This window comes from Macaca mulatta, chromosome 4, assembly GCF_049350105.2.
Source record: "Macaca mulatta isolate MMU2019108-1 chromosome 4, T2T-MMU8v2.0, whole genome shotgun sequence".
NCBI classification, from domain to species: domain Eukaryota; kingdom Metazoa; phylum Chordata; class Mammalia; order Primates; family Cercopithecidae; genus Macaca; species Macaca mulatta.
This window is the reverse complement of record NC_133409.1, coordinates 15,468,019-15,483,230: the sequence shown is the minus strand read 5'-3', so window position 1 is coordinate 15,483,230 and position 15,212 is coordinate 15,468,019. Positions and strand designations below refer to the sequence as shown.

Below are 15,212 nucleotides of genomic sequence, written 5' to 3'. Positions count from 1 at the left end.
AATTCTCAAAAAAACTGGGCAATCTCATAAATACAAAAATGTTCCCAAAGACAAACACACATGGTTTTATATTATCTACCATTTTGGATTTTTCACGTCAGTACCCTTCCCACTAGTATTGTTGCAGATGGGTGCTTCTGCTCAATAGTTCTCTGCTGTGAAATTTTTGAACAAGTTTTTATCTCCTGAGATGGTTTGGGCCTGGTGGGAATTTGGGCTCTGGTTTTGTGCCATTTGCAGGTGCGAGGAGGATTATGAGCATTAGAGCATTTCACAGGAAACGCTCATCTCCACTGCAGTGAGTTTAAAAGTGGCAGGGCTGGCTGCCTCGCAGGGATCCTTAGAGAGTTTCTAAAGGCCCTGGAAGTGAGGAGAGGGCTGCTTATGCCTTTTGGGTAGTGGGTTAGAAGGTGGGGTCCCCTTATGCTGTCGGGTGCCTAACCTTATAGAGGGCTGCTTGCTCAATGACAGGTGTAGTGGAAATTCCCGCCTACACCTTCGTGTGCATCGCCATGGACAAGGTCGGGAGGAGAACAGTCCTGGCCTACTCTCTTTTCTGCAGCGCACTGACCTGTGGTGTCGTTATGGTGATCCCCCACGTGAGTTATCTTATGTTTTATTTAGGGAATTGTTAGTTATACTGTGACAGTTTGATGGGAAGAATTTAGCTTATTACAGTTAAGTATGAAGGTCAATTCAGAGTATGATTTCGACAGAGTATATAATATTTAAAAATATGTTTTCTTTAAAACATTCTGTTTCTGTTATATAAGTAATATATGTTCATTTTAGAAAATTTAAGGAGAAACACGTAAAAAAAAAAAAAAACAAAAAAAAAACCTAACCTGGGTGCAATTACTCATACTTATAATCCCAACAACTCAAGAGGTTGAGGGTAGGAGGATGGCTTGAGTTCAGGAATTCAAGGCTGCAGTGAGCTCTGATCACACCACTGTACTCCAGCCTGGATGACAGAGTGAGACCTCATCTCAAAAAATAAAAAATATAAAGTTCATAATCCCAATTCCCAGAGATGACCAGTGTTGTATTTTGTAAATGAAATAATCGTGTGTGAGGAAAGTCGATCACACTTTCCAGCATCATCATACTGAACATTCACTCATTTATTCATTCAACAAACATTTATCCACCATCTTTTATGTGCCGGGTGCTGGGAACACACAGCGCAGCCAGTTTCCATCAGTGTAACAGGAGGGCATATGGGACCCGTGTGTACTCTTTTGTCTAGGGTGGTCGAGGATGGTGTGCCTCTCAGAGGAGGTGACATGTGATCAGAACCCTCAATGAGGGAGGCAGCCATGGAGACATCTGAAGGATATGAGTCAGATATTCATGACTGTTAGAGTTTCAATACACTGTTTTTCATTGCAGGAGATTAGTAGTTTCCAGTGTCTGGTATGCATACACACCCCAAGGAGCTTGTTTTGAAAAACAGTTTCTTAGTGAGAAACACTACCAAGAAATTCCTGAAATGACTTCCACACTCCTATATTTTGGCAAACTGCATCCCCGCAAAATACCTCTTGCATCCAGAAGTGCTTCCCCTCTTCTGAGAAAAGATGTTTTCAGACCTGTATTTTAATTCTTGATTTGGAAAGTGTCACTATAACAGTACTTAAAATATTTTATTTAATGTTCTCCTGTGATTATATAATCATTAAGCAATAGTATATCAACATTTAGAGCAAAGCATTTTAAGTTTTGCATATCGTTTGAAATTTCATTTAAGCTAACGAGTGACTTCCTTTTATAGTAGCACTTTACTTAATGATTAGGATCGGTGAGCCAAATATTTTATGTAATGAAATTTCCGGGCGATTGATACCAACTAACTGAATGCAATAAAACTACTCAGGACAAGGAGGTCTCTGCTAATTCGAGGGAACTTCATCCACACCTTTAAAAAAGTAGTTTGCAGTTAATAGTAGTTGAGTAGATGACAGCTGCCTTTAAGTTGGTGAAGAGTTGGGGAACACCAGAACCTTTGAGTTCTACAGTAAAAGGGAAGATGAAAAAGAGGAGATTTCTAGAAATAGAGCATTAACCCACAACCACAAATATCTCCCTTCCAATAAATTTTTCCCCAAATGATAAGGTCAACACAATACAAATATTAATTTAATTAATAATTGTTAATTAATTTAATTTACAATTGTAATTAAGGTGACATTAGCTCTTTAATAGAGGCATCCCAGCATCTCAGTGACTTAACATAAAGGATGTTTGTTACCTGCTCATAGAAAGTTCCATGTATTTGTACCTAGTTGGCCAAAGCGGGAGTGGTGAGTGGGTGTTTGGGTCCATGGAGTCATTCAGGGATGCAGACTGACAGAGGCACTGCCGTCCTTAACACATCAGCCCCAAGGCCACCCTGGGTCTCAGCGTCCAGCTGGCAGATGGGGGAGGAGGGAGATTTCAGAATACAGGGTGTATTTGTTAGTTACCTTTGGAAGTGGAACATGTTAGGGAGAATAAAAACCCAGGTGGAGATAAAGGTTTTGCTGTTGAGGAATGTATCAGTCACAAAGAAACAAATGAACAAAAAGTCTGTACTACTAGTTCAGTTACCACTTTCAAATTATTTTCTGAAGATAATTTATAAGCCAGGGATTACTGCCACAAAGGACACAATTTATTTGTTTGTTTTTTTCTAAAGTAAATAGATTAAATAGGTACAAGATCTCACTCTGTTACCCAAGCTGAAGGGCAGTGTTGTGATTATAGCTCTCCGTAATCTCGAACTCCTGGGCTCAAATGATCCTCCTGCCTCAGCTTCTCCAGTAGCTGGGACCATAGGCATGTACCATCACACACAGCTAATTTTTTTGTTTTTCTGTAGAAATGGGGTCTTGCTATGTTGCCCTGGCTGGCCTAAAACTCTTGGCCTCAAGTGATTCTCCTGCCTTAGCCTCCTAGTGCTGGGATTACAGGTGTGAGCCACTGGGCCCGGCCCACAATTTGTTTGTATGGCTCCTTGATTCATTCTGCTGGATCAGTTCCAGAAGGAGTGGGGAAATTCTTGGTGCCACCAGCACTATCTGGGTGTGTCTCCTTCCAAAACAGTCTTCCCAACTGGCTTTTATCACAGTTCAAACCCTCCAAAGTGGATGGGGAGGAGAGACACTAAAACTTTCCTCTACGTTTCATAAAGATGAAAAGCTTTCTCAGACTGTGTGTAGAGTTTAATATATTCAAACAGAAAAATAAGGCTCTTCATTGTTCTGAAAAAATACTGAAGGAATTAGAATGTTTTAAGTAGTGATTTTAAAGATTTTATATTTTCCTTTAAAAATATTACTTGTGATGATCTATTCTGCTAAATTTTTTTCAGAAACATTATATTTTGGGTGTGGTGGCAGCTATGGTTGGAAAATTTGCCATTGGGGCAGCGTTTGGCCTCATTTATCTTTATACAGCTGAGCTGTATCCAACCATTGTAAGGTAAGGATGAATTATTTTCTGGTTGTTTTCCTGTTATCTTTCACTTGTGTGTCATTTCATTGTATTTGGCCTTTAAATGTAAATGCTTCTTTTTCATAGATGTAACCTGGATCTCTGAGATGGGAAAATGACATGCTGATACTAATTTTTAGTCTGAGGCTTTGTACCATATTAGCGAGGATATTAAACAAATTATTTTGAAATATCACTCTATTATTCCAAAAACATTTTAAGTTTCAAGTACCGTAGACTTCCACTGAGTCTCTGTATTGACTCAAAACTAATTTCTCAGGATGTGTCTCTCCATGTTCTGATGCCAATTGTGTTAGTCTGCGTGGGCTGCTGTAACAAAATACCACAGGCTGGGTGGCTTAAACAATAGAAATTTATTTTCTTATAGTACTGGAGGCTGGAAGTCCAAGAACAAGGTGTCGGCAGGTTTGGATCCTCCTGAGGCCTCTCTCCATGGTCTTCAGGTGGCACCCTCTTGCTATGTCCCCAAGGGGTCTTACCTCTGTGTGCACCACTGATGTCCCTCCCTCTTCGTGTAAGACACCAGTCATATTGGATTAGGGCCCCACCCTAACAGCCTCATTTTAACTTAATCACCTCTTTAAATACCTTATCTACAAATGCCGTTACATCATAAAGTACAAGGGGTTGAGACTTCAACACTTGAACTTTGGGAGGCACAACTCAGCCCATAACATCAGTAATCATTGGCTCCCTGAGATTACCTCATCTGGAGGTTCTCAAAGCTGGCAGCTCATCAGAATCATTGAGGCATTTCATAAAAAATACCAGTCTTGGGTCCTTACACCAGACCTGCTGGATCAATCCAAGAATGAGACTCGGGATTTTTTTTTTTTTCCTTTTTTCGAGATGGAGTCTCCTTCTGTCGCCCAGGCTGGAGTACAGTGGTGTGATCTCGGCTCACTGCAAGCTCTGCCTTCCGGGTTCAAGCAATTCTCTTGCCTCAGCCTCCAGAGTAGCTGGGATTACAGGTGCACACCACTACACCCTGCTAATTTTTGTATTTTCAATAGGGATGGGGTTTCACCATGTTGGTCAGGTTGGTCTCGAACTCCTGACCTCGTGATCCACCAGCCTTGGCCTCCCAAAGTGTTGGGATTACAGGCGTGAGCCACCGCGCCTGGCCGAGACTCAGGATTTTTAACAAGTCTGCAGGTGACTTCAAGTTTCCACCCCACCTCTTTGGGGATGTCTGATGTGATTCCCACTGATCTGGGAACCTCAGGAACTTTCAGGCTTTTAAAAAGCTTTTCCAAACACATTTTACCTGAAAACTCTTTATGTGGTGAAGAGGACAGAGGTCCTTTATGGAAGCTCTTTTGGGTACCTGGAATCCCCCCAGTGCTCCTGCCTTCTTGCTCCAGGGGGCTGCAGCAGAACTTCCAGACCTTAACAGTGCATCCTTTGTAAACCACAGTTCTTGTTGCAGCCCTGTGTCTAGATAAGACAGCTGAGAGCAGGGAGATCAAGTACCTGTTGCAAGACACACAGCTGGGACCCCAGCTATAAAGGGAAAGGATCCTTTCTCTGATTCTCCATTGGATTTTTTTTTTTTTTTTGAGACAGAGTCTCACTCTGTTGCCCAGGCTGGAGTGCAATGGTGTGATCTTGGCTCACTGCAACGTCTACCTCCCAGGTTCAAGCGATTCTCCTGCCTCAGCCTCCTGAGTAGCTGGGATTGCAGGTGTACACCACCATGCCCGGCTAATTTTTGTATTTTCAGTAGAGACAGAGTTTCACCATGTTGGCCAGGCTGGTCTCGAACTCCTGACCTCAAGTAATCCACCCTCCTTGGCCTCCCAAAGTGCTAGGATTACAGGTGTGAGCTACTGATGAGCGCCCGGCCCATCAGACTTTTTGACTCTTTTTTTCAAAATGATCCTGTATTTTAAAGTGTAAATAGTGATTAGGGTCACACTGCTGCCAAGAGATGCTTGTCCCACAGATCTCCCTCTGTGAAATTCCATAACAGTTTCCTATCTGCAGTCCTCCCTTAAATCCTCCAAGTGGCATTTTCCTAACACCTGCTTTATCAATAGAAGTTTTCATTTTCTAAGGGAAAAAATTTGTTAGTGAGCTTGGATAATTTCTTAGCCTGTTAAAGACCCAATCTTAATGGCAACAAATAAACAAATAAGATATTAAGGTGTTTCACAGGAAACTTTAAAAAAAATCTAACTGCTCAGCTAGTGGGTTCATCCCTTTTAGGAGTATATTATTTGTCATGTGTTACAAGTGTGAAAGGCAAGTGACTTTCTGTAGAGATAAGTCCATATAACACCAGCCCAGAGATGCCTCCTCCTTGTCTCCACAAGCAGGAGGGATGTAGGACCTGGAAAATCCATTAGTCAAGAGATAGCATAAATCGTTCCCTAGGAATTTTCCATGCCCACACACCTGCCTGCTGAAATGCTAGGGCAGGCAGCCCTGTGGACCAGGATGGGTAAGTACATTTGTGTTGGCTGTAGATAGATTAATGGATATCTAGATGGATGGATGGATGGATGGATGGATGGATGGATGGATGGATGGATGGAAGAATGGATAGATAGATAGGTAGACACATATATCTAAGAAAAAAGTTTATCAGACTAATATGTGACCAGGGGTATGGAATAGCAGAGGAATAACTCCCTATGTAATTGTCTATTAGCCAAGTTGTCTGAGAGTAGAGTTTTTCTTCTTCCTTCCTACTTCCCCTCTAGGTCACCCAGAGTGCTTGGGAGAGCAGTCTAATAATAAATACATCTTCTGTCCATTTTACAGGTTGTGGAACTGGGATTCACACAAGATTAGGGTCATGGTCAAAGGCACCTGGCTAGTCAGTGACCCATCAGAACTCAGATCCACATCTTTTGGCCCTTTTGGATATCCAGTGAAATACATGAGAATTTTTATGGGAGACAGTGCTTAACATTAGCAAGGGATGAGTTGCTAGCGGTAGAGCTTTAGTAGCAGAGGGGAAGAAGGTATTTTGGGGTAAGGGCTGCGTGGACTCTTCTCAGATCATATTGTGAAAGTGGCAGCCCTGTGCAGATGTACAGTAGCAGACAGGCAGCATAACAGATTACATTCTAGCGCTTACAGGTTGACAATGGTGGAGACTAGTTGAATGCAATAGAGAGTGAAGTTGCATAATTGCAAACTTACGTTGTGGCTTTGGCTCCCTTGTGCCTGACCCAGGGAAGAAGTCGCTCTAAATCAGGGAGAATATCTTTGGCATGTCCTATGGGACCCTTCTGGCCTCTCAGGTGGATTTCTGCTCAGCCAGGAAAAGCTGCAGATTTTCCCAGTTCAAAATTCAGATTGGACCAGATCCATGCAGTGCCTGGCACATATTAGACTCTCGACACACATGTGCTGAGTGAATGCATGTTATATGCTAAAACGGTGACAATCCAATCAAATAATGTCAATGTGCATTGCAATTATGAATGTTGTAGTATTTTTTAAGATCTTTTTTGTTGGCTTGGTTGTTGGTTTACAACCTCAGGTACATGACCTCAAAAAAATCCTATATGTAAATATTTAATACAGGAAATCTTTAACCAACTCTATGAGCTCCCTAAACACCCTAACACTGCATGCAAAACTTTACTTATGTATGATTTCTTTCTCAGAAGAATGCCATACTTTTGATCAGTTCTTTATAAATGTGTGTGACCCAGAAAAGATGAGGCACCATTAATTTGTAGAGGTACTTACTCACATAAAAGGACAGTCTTTCCTTACTAACATTCTATACATTTTCCTTAAGTAACCTTTAAAGAAAAGCACATTAAGATATTCCTTGACTCTAAAAAATTGAAATAGAATAGTCCACAGGTATACAGACACTTTGTTCTCTCAAATTCCCACTCCCTACCTGAAACAAATTCCTGCTGTAGAAGACCTTATTATTCTCAATGTTAGGGTGGATCAATACACATAAGGGCCTCACCTGCACAGCAGATGAAGAATGGCTTACCTCCGCACTCCTACCTTTTTTTGTCTTGAATTGTCTTGAATTATGTGCACGCTTGTATACACCACTGTTTCACACAATGTAGGTATTGTGATTTTTGAAAAATTTCAGTAAAATTATTTTCAAGCTTACATTTTTTTATGGTCATATGTTGCTTAATGATGGGCATACGTTCTGAGAAATGCATCCTTTGGTGATTTCGTGGTTGTCAGAACATCATAGAGTGAACTTACACAAACCTCAATGGCTCAGCCTGCTACACACCCAGGCTGTGTGGCACAGCTGATTCCTCCTCGGCTGTGACCCTCCACAGCATGTTACTGCACTGAATACTGCAGGCAGTCTAACACAGTGGTATTTGTGTATCTAAACGTATTGAAAGAGAGAAAAAGTCGAGTTAAAATGTGCTATTATAATCTCATGGGGCCGCCGAGGTTGACCGAAACGTTGTAATGCGGTGCCTGACCGCCCTTATCCTCGTTGGGGAGGGTGGGAAAGGAGCTGCGGAAAGCAGTTCCCTCAATCCCGGGTCACTTGCGCCTTACTCCTCTCGGCCTCTCTCCTCTGTTTCCAGGTCGCTGGCTGTGGGAAGCGGCAGCATGGTATGTCGCCTGGCCAGCATCCTGGCGCCGTTCTCCGTGGACCTCAGCAGCGTTTGGATCTTCATACCACAGGTGCGCTTCAGTTTGCAGACCCTTCCCGAGGCGACACCGAGGCAGTTTCTAATTGCCTATTAGCGACTTCTCTGTCGTTATTTATTAAAAGCCAGTACATCATTTCCTAACGGGGTTTGTAGAAACAACCCCCTTACCAACAGCTCGCCAGTCGGTGAGTAGGGTGGTGGCTGCTTTGTGATTGGCTGCTGGTGGCCTTCCACCACCGCTGAGCTGTTCATTACAACTCTGCCTGCCACAAAAGGGCGTGTCTTCACCCTTCCCTGGAAGCCAGGCCTGTCCCCACCCCCAGGTCTGGCCTTGCCTCTGTGTTTCCACTGAGTTCCTGCTGGGCAAGGCAAATTCTGGGGGCTGCCTGCTCCAAAAAGATTCTGTGGTGTCTAATGGAGAGGGTTAGGAACCCATGGTTCTCGGTTGACCCGAACCTGAGGGGCTCCGTTTCTGGCTCCAGCAGTGTGAGCCATTTGCCTGGCTTCAAAGAGTAAGAGCAGGGACACTTAGTTTGCAGATCCTCAGGTAGGGGCTGAGAGGCCGGGAAGGCACGTGAGCACTGCTGCACCTGGTGGACTCTTTTGCTCAGGAAGAAGATGCGGGATGGGTGGAGGGCAGGTGTGACTTGCCAGCCCGCAGACCCTCCCTCTCCCTCCCCTCCAGTGCCTCCTGTCTCTATTCTGATTGCCCCTTAGATAGACTCAGTCTGCAGGATTTCCTCCCGGCCTCCTCCCTGCCCCCTCTCCTCCCGGCTCCAGGCACGGGTTTCCTCCAACCTCATGGACATTCTCCCTGGACGTCTCACCACAAACTCAATGTCTCCCAAGCAGAACTGGCCAGTGACACCTGTCTCCCTCTTTTGGTTAAGGATAGGTCAGTGGCTTCAAGCATGACACTGTGGCATCGGCTTCTTATTCATCCTGTTCTTTCATCACCAAATCCTCACATTCTCCTTCAAAACCACCCCTGCATGCCTGGCTCCAGTGCCTCCCAGTCTTCTCCTTGCTCTTCATCCCCCACCCCATCTGGGTAGCATACAAGGCACCACGGCCATGACCCAGTGCCCCTGTCAGTGTCAGAATAAAAGTCCAAACTAAGCGCTATCCAGGTCCTTTCCTGACTGACCCCTTGCCCAGCTCCCCTATTCTGTTCCTCAGGCAGCTTCCCCTCCTCTCCACACTCACCCCCACTGCAAGAGTTCCCCTCTCCTCTCTGTCCCTCCTCCTCCCCTTCCATGCCACTGCCCAAATGACCCCTCCAAAAAGAGCACTTCTCTCTCATGTTTTCTGTTAAGTAGCCCTCCAGGTATCCTCTTTCCAGGAGGCCACCCAGATCTAGTGACCCCGCCTCTCCTTTTCTCAAGTGTGTCCGTATAGCATTCAGTGGGTGCCTCTTTCACAGTTGCTGTCGCAGTGTGGCTTTATCATTTGCACGTGTGTCTTCATCACCCCAGTCAGGCTGTTGTGCTTTGCAGAGCAGGACATTTTGCATCCCCACAGCTGGCCCTAGCCGAGTGTTTCTCTCAGCTTGTGTGCCACCCATGCTGTTATTCACCTACTATTTTAGATCAAATAGATTGACTTTTGGAAATTAGGTTTGTCCTAAACAATAATATCAGTGAGGTCATGGGTGTTATACTAATTATGTGTTTTTCTGAAAGACACCAACATAATCTCACAAGTAATAAAACAGTGCTTGGCATCCCCCGGAGCTGCCTTGTACACACAGCAGGTACACATACTGCTCTTCCGGAATCACTGACTTGGCATGAGTGTCTCCCGCGTCCCCGGAGCTGGCGCTCAGTAAAGCGCTTGGATGTGCCATTGGGGTGTTAGAGCCCAGCCTCTTTCTCAGGCTGACTCTGAGGTTAAGAAACCATATGGGCTGTGTGGGAGGTGTTTTGGGAGAGTCTACCACCCTTTTTAGGTCATGAACTTTTCTAGAAGAATCGCCTTTGTGCTAGCACTTGTTTTCCTTATTTTTTTTAAAAAAAGATAAAATGGAAAAATGTTTATTAAAATAATCAGTTGAAACATGCAAATATAAAATAGATAAATTTATAAAAGCTAATTACCAAAAATAAAACCAAATAAATATTTTTTAATGGATATCTTTAAGGCTCAATTAAGGACTACGGACTTAGAAGGGATCTCTAATTTTATTTAACAGATATTTAAACAAGCTCCTTTTATTTTTATTATTTTTCTGAGACAGAGTCTTGCTCTGTCGACCAGGCAGGAGTACAGTGGTCTGATCTTGGCTCACTGCAACCTCTACCTCCCGGGTCAAGCGATTCTCCTGCCTCAGCCTCCCAAGAAGGTGGGATTACAGGCATGTGCCACCAAGGCTGGCTAATTTTTAAAATATTTTTTAGTAGAGATGGGGTTTCACTATGTTGGCCAAGCTGGTCTCGAACTCCTGACCTCAGGTGATCAGCCCATCTCGGCCTCCCAAAGTGCTGGAATTACAGTCATAAACCACCATGCCCTGGCTACACAAGCTCTTTTTTAAAGTGCTTTACAAAAATTAGTCTTCATGTAATGCAGATGCTGTTATTCTCTTCATTTTACAGATGAGGAGACTGATGGACAGAAAGTAATTATTAGCCCAGGGTCACACACCTTAAAGGTGACAGAGCTGGGATTTGAACCCAAATACCATGCTCCCTTGCCTTTTACACAAGGTCCAACAAACAATCTATACAAAAACGAGCACAGAGCAGTCAGCTCCTTGTCCAGCCTGGCCCTGAGTAGCCCGTTCCTTCTCTAAGACAGTCTCTGGCCGCCAGGTGTGGTGTATATTTGTGGGAGTAGTCTGTGAATGTGCTTCCTTTGGATCTAACGAGTATTGCCTATTGTTTGTAATGAGTCAAAAAAAAAAAATCAAATTTCCCATTAAACTTGTTTATGGATGTCAAACTGCCTGGGGATCCAGTGTTTCATATAAACATGGAAGATGTTTATATTTTCTCTTTTGAAAAGAGGCACATGAAAAATCACTCGTTCTGATGCTTTTATTATCAAGCATTATTTTCTAGTAATCTAAAAAAGGTGGACACGTTAATTAGCTTTTTGTGTGTTCATTAACTCATTTGGCAAATGTTGACTGAGTGTTGGTTTTGAACTAGCCACCCTGCTAGGTGCTAAGGAGCAGATGAAAGAAATAGCCTGTCTTGAGGGATGTCCAGTCTGGTGGGAAGAGCAGGAGAGCAAATCATCACCAGCCCCGAAGAGAAGGGCTGGAGTGGGGAAATGCCAGGTGTGGTGATTTAAAAGATACAACAGTGGTAATCATGGAACATTAAGAAACATCTTGTTTTTCAATATATCATAGCAGTAAGGCAGGAGCGGTGGCTCACACCTGTAATCCCAGCACTTTGGGAGGCCGAGGCGGGCAGATCACAAGGTCAGGAGTTCGAGACTAGCCTGGCCAATATGGTGACACCCCCCCATCTCTACTAAAAATACAACAATTAGCCAGGTGTGGTGGTATGTGCCTGTAGTCCCAGCTACTCGGGAGGCTGAGGCAGAAGAATCACTTGAACCTGACTGCCTGATTAGTCTTACTACCACGCTAAGAATATATATATACACACTGTATATATATATACACACACTGCATATATATGTTGCATATATATACACCGCATATATATATATGTTGCGTATATATATACACACACACAGAGTAATGAGAGCTTACATTTAATTTCATCCTCTCAACAGTCGTTTGCGACAGATACTATCCTTTCATCCATTTTACAGAAAAGGACTCTGAGGAGCAGAGAGGTTAAGTAACTTGTCCAAGGCCACACAGGTAGCAGGTGCCAAGTACCCAGGCAATATGCATATGGAGATTATAAATGGGTCAAGAACATTTCTTTTTCCTTACTTTTTTATTTTTATTTTTTTGAGACCAGGTCTCTGTCACTGAGGTTGCAGTGCAGTGGCGCAATCTTAGCTCACTGCAACCTCTGCCTCCTGGGCTCAAGCGATTCTCCCACCTCAGCCTCCCAAGTAGCTAGGACCACAGGCACGTGCCACCACACCTGGCTAATTTTTGTATTTTTCTTAGAGAGTTTCACCATATTGTCCAGGTTGGTCTCGAACTCCTGACTTCAAGAGATCCGCCAGACTTAGCCTCCCAAAGTGCTGGGATTACAAGTGTAAACCACTGCACCCAGCCTTTGAGAACTGTTTTTTTTTTGAGACGGAGTTTCGCTCTTGTCGCCCAGGCTGGAGTGCAGTGGCGGGATCTTGGCTCATGGCAACCTCTGCCTCCTGGGTTCTAGCGATTCTTGTGCCTCAGCCTCCCAAGTAGCTGGGATTACAGGCATGGGCCACCTCACTCAGCTAATTTTGTAATTTTAGTAGAGACGGAGTTTCACCATGTTGGCCAGGCTGGTCTCAAACTCTTGACCTCAGGTGATCCACCACCTCAAGCCTCCCGAAATGCTGGGATTATAGGCATGAGCCACCATGCCTGGCCCTTTGAGAACTTTTTGTTGAGGGAAAATAGCCAGCAAAAAGGAAAAGATCAAAAATCTGTGAGAAGGAGGTTGGACCATGGATGGAGGGAGATCTCTGAGGAGGAGGTGAGAGGCAATAGGGTCTGGAGAGCGTGAAAGGATCTGCCTGGCCGGAGGAGGGAGGGGTGGGAAAGGGGGGACTTATTTCGATGTTTGGTTTGGGGTTTGTGGGCTTGTGGGGAGCTGTCAGGGGAGCAGGAGTGAGGAGGAGGTGGAGAGGTATGATTTGTTTACTGCCTGACTAGTCTTACTACCAAGCTAAGAAGAAAAATTCCATTCTGTTCTGGATCTTCCATTTGATTCTATTTTGCTTTTAGACTTACTCAGTGTTTTTCAGACCCTGACTTAGGGCTCTTCTGGGGTTTCTAGATCACTGGATATACTTGCCATGTCTTGAGAGACCAGAAAACGTCTTTTAAATTCCTTTGGAATGTCACTTGTAATTCCGCTACTGCTTCTGGGTTAAGCTTACTCATATATTTCTAAGAATTAGGTTATCAGTGCTCTGCAAAACAAAATAAAAGACTGCCTTCCCAAGTCTCATCTGTTATGGATGTGATCTGGCATCGCTTCACATTTGCTCTATGTATTTTATGATTCTCATTCTCAGATGCTATAAACATACCAAGCGTGTAGATTTATGAGAAAAGCCATACCTCAATTTATTTTTATAGGGTCTTTCCAGCAAATATATTTTGCTAAAGGAGTTTAAATTAAGTAAGGATGGATTGTGTTTTTACAGATTGCATGAGATTTAGCTCTGTTAATAAAAACCACCCAGCATCTTCATGATGATAAACAGAGAATAGATATGCAGACTTTAATTTTTAATATGACCTGCATTTTTAAAAGCAAATGCCTTGGCGCTAGTCTAAAAGGCTGCCTTTTATGTGTCAAAACCTGGAAAATAAAGAAATCATACCGAACTGTATAGGAAATTATATGGATCCCTCCCCCATAAAGTGGCAATTTGTTTTCACTGCCTCTGGTTAGCTTCCCCCAAATTCCATAGATTCCGGTTGATTGAAACCTGTTTTCATTCATTCATTCCCTATCATTTACTGAACTCTGATAGTGTACTGATTATTGGGGCAGGGACAGGGTTGACTAAGACACGCGTGACATGTCCTAACCCAGGGCTCAGTTGCTTGTCTCCTCCGCAAGACTCTGGGGTCTGGAAAGATGGGGCAAGGGTCTTTTTTTCATTGTGACCACAGCTCCTAGGACAGCGCCTTCAGGAGTAATAATGCAGACAGTAGCTGGCAATTGAATAGGCGCTCCACGGTGGCTCATGAATGAATGAATGAGTGAGTGATGAGATTAAGCCTCATTGGTGACGAAAAGAACTCGAAGTCCAGCACAAGTAACCAAAGGTCTCACTGAGTAATCACAGTGACAACTGTTATGTCAAATTCAATTGCATTACCCTCTGAAAACAGTTAGGAAATTCTGTTCTCCGAAGGGTGTGTTCCTTTCTTGATGTGTCACTTATCATTATTTTTAATTCCTTCTAGTTGTTTGTTGGGACTATGGCCTTCCTGAGTGGAGTGTTAACACTAAAGCTTCCAGAAACCCTTGGGAAACAGCTGGCAACTACTTGGGAGGAGGCTGCAAAACTGGAGTCAGAGAATGAAAGCAATTCAAGCAAATTACTTCCCACAACTAATAATAGTGGGCTGGAAAAAACAGCAGCGATTACCCCCAGGGATTCTGGTCTTGGGTGAATAAATGTGCCATGCGTGCTGTCTAGCACCTGAAATATTATTTACCCTAATGCCTTTGTATTAGAGGAATCTTATTCTCATCTCCCATATGTTGTTTATATGTCTTTTAAATAAATTTTGTAAGAAAATTTTAAAGCAAATATGTTATAAAAGAAATAAAAACTAAGATGAAAATTCTCATTTTTAAAAACTGCTTTCTTATTGTTGCAAAACTATTTTTCCGCATTTGCTTTTCTATGTCGTTGATTCTCAGCCTTTCCCCACCACCCCCTACCATGCATGCCGGAGGGAGTTCACCTATTTCTATCCCACCAGTGCCACCCCTCCACGGCTTCCCAAAAGTAGGGGGCATGTGAGAATGCTTTTCTTTTGACAAAGCTCCTTGCAGATTCTATTTCTGATATTTTTTCCCCTCTTAGGAAAATCATAGCTCTAAAAACAAGTGCTATTCAGAAATGCCCTCTCAAAAAATGCTTACCTTCACAATTAAACCATAAAAAAATCAGAGCTACGAAAATGATGTCTTGCTTCCCAGAACCTTGAGCCAAGAAGGCTTGAATGTGCAGACAGTCGTGCTTGTGTTTGGTCCAGATAAGGGACACATACCTGCCAGTGTCCAAGAGTGAGCTTTCTAGTCTGGTGTCCTTATTGTCCCAAAGTTACCAAATTCTCCCTATAAGTCTCCTTTACAGACCAGAGAGGCCGTGACTTTTTAACCCACTGCAACCTTTTTCAGTTGTCAGATCATCCAGGAAACTGACTTTAAGCACCATCTGGATTTGTTGCCAGTGTGAAAATGTTTGTAAGTATTCTTGCCTTTAAAAAAGTAATTTACA

At 43.4% G+C, this 15,212-nt stretch overlaps 1 protein-coding gene across 1 annotated transcript in view; it reads left to right on the top strand.

The window, feature by feature from the left end:
- SLC22A16 (solute carrier family 22 member 16) overlaps positions 1-14,538 on the top strand; it is a 52,409-nt gene extending 37,871 nt beyond the window's left edge. The window contains exons 5-8 of the mRNA XM_015137583.3: positions 472-599; positions 3,353-3,462; positions 8,034-8,133; positions 14,167-14,538. Of these exons, the coding sequence (XP_014993069.3) occupies positions 472-599; positions 3,353-3,462; positions 8,034-8,133; positions 14,167-14,376 (548 nt within the window). The 3' untranslated portion in view covers positions 14,377-14,538. The remainder of the gene's footprint in view (positions 1-471; positions 600-3,352; positions 3,463-8,033; positions 8,134-14,166) is intronic.
- Positions 14,539-15,212: the final 674 nt, after the last annotated feature.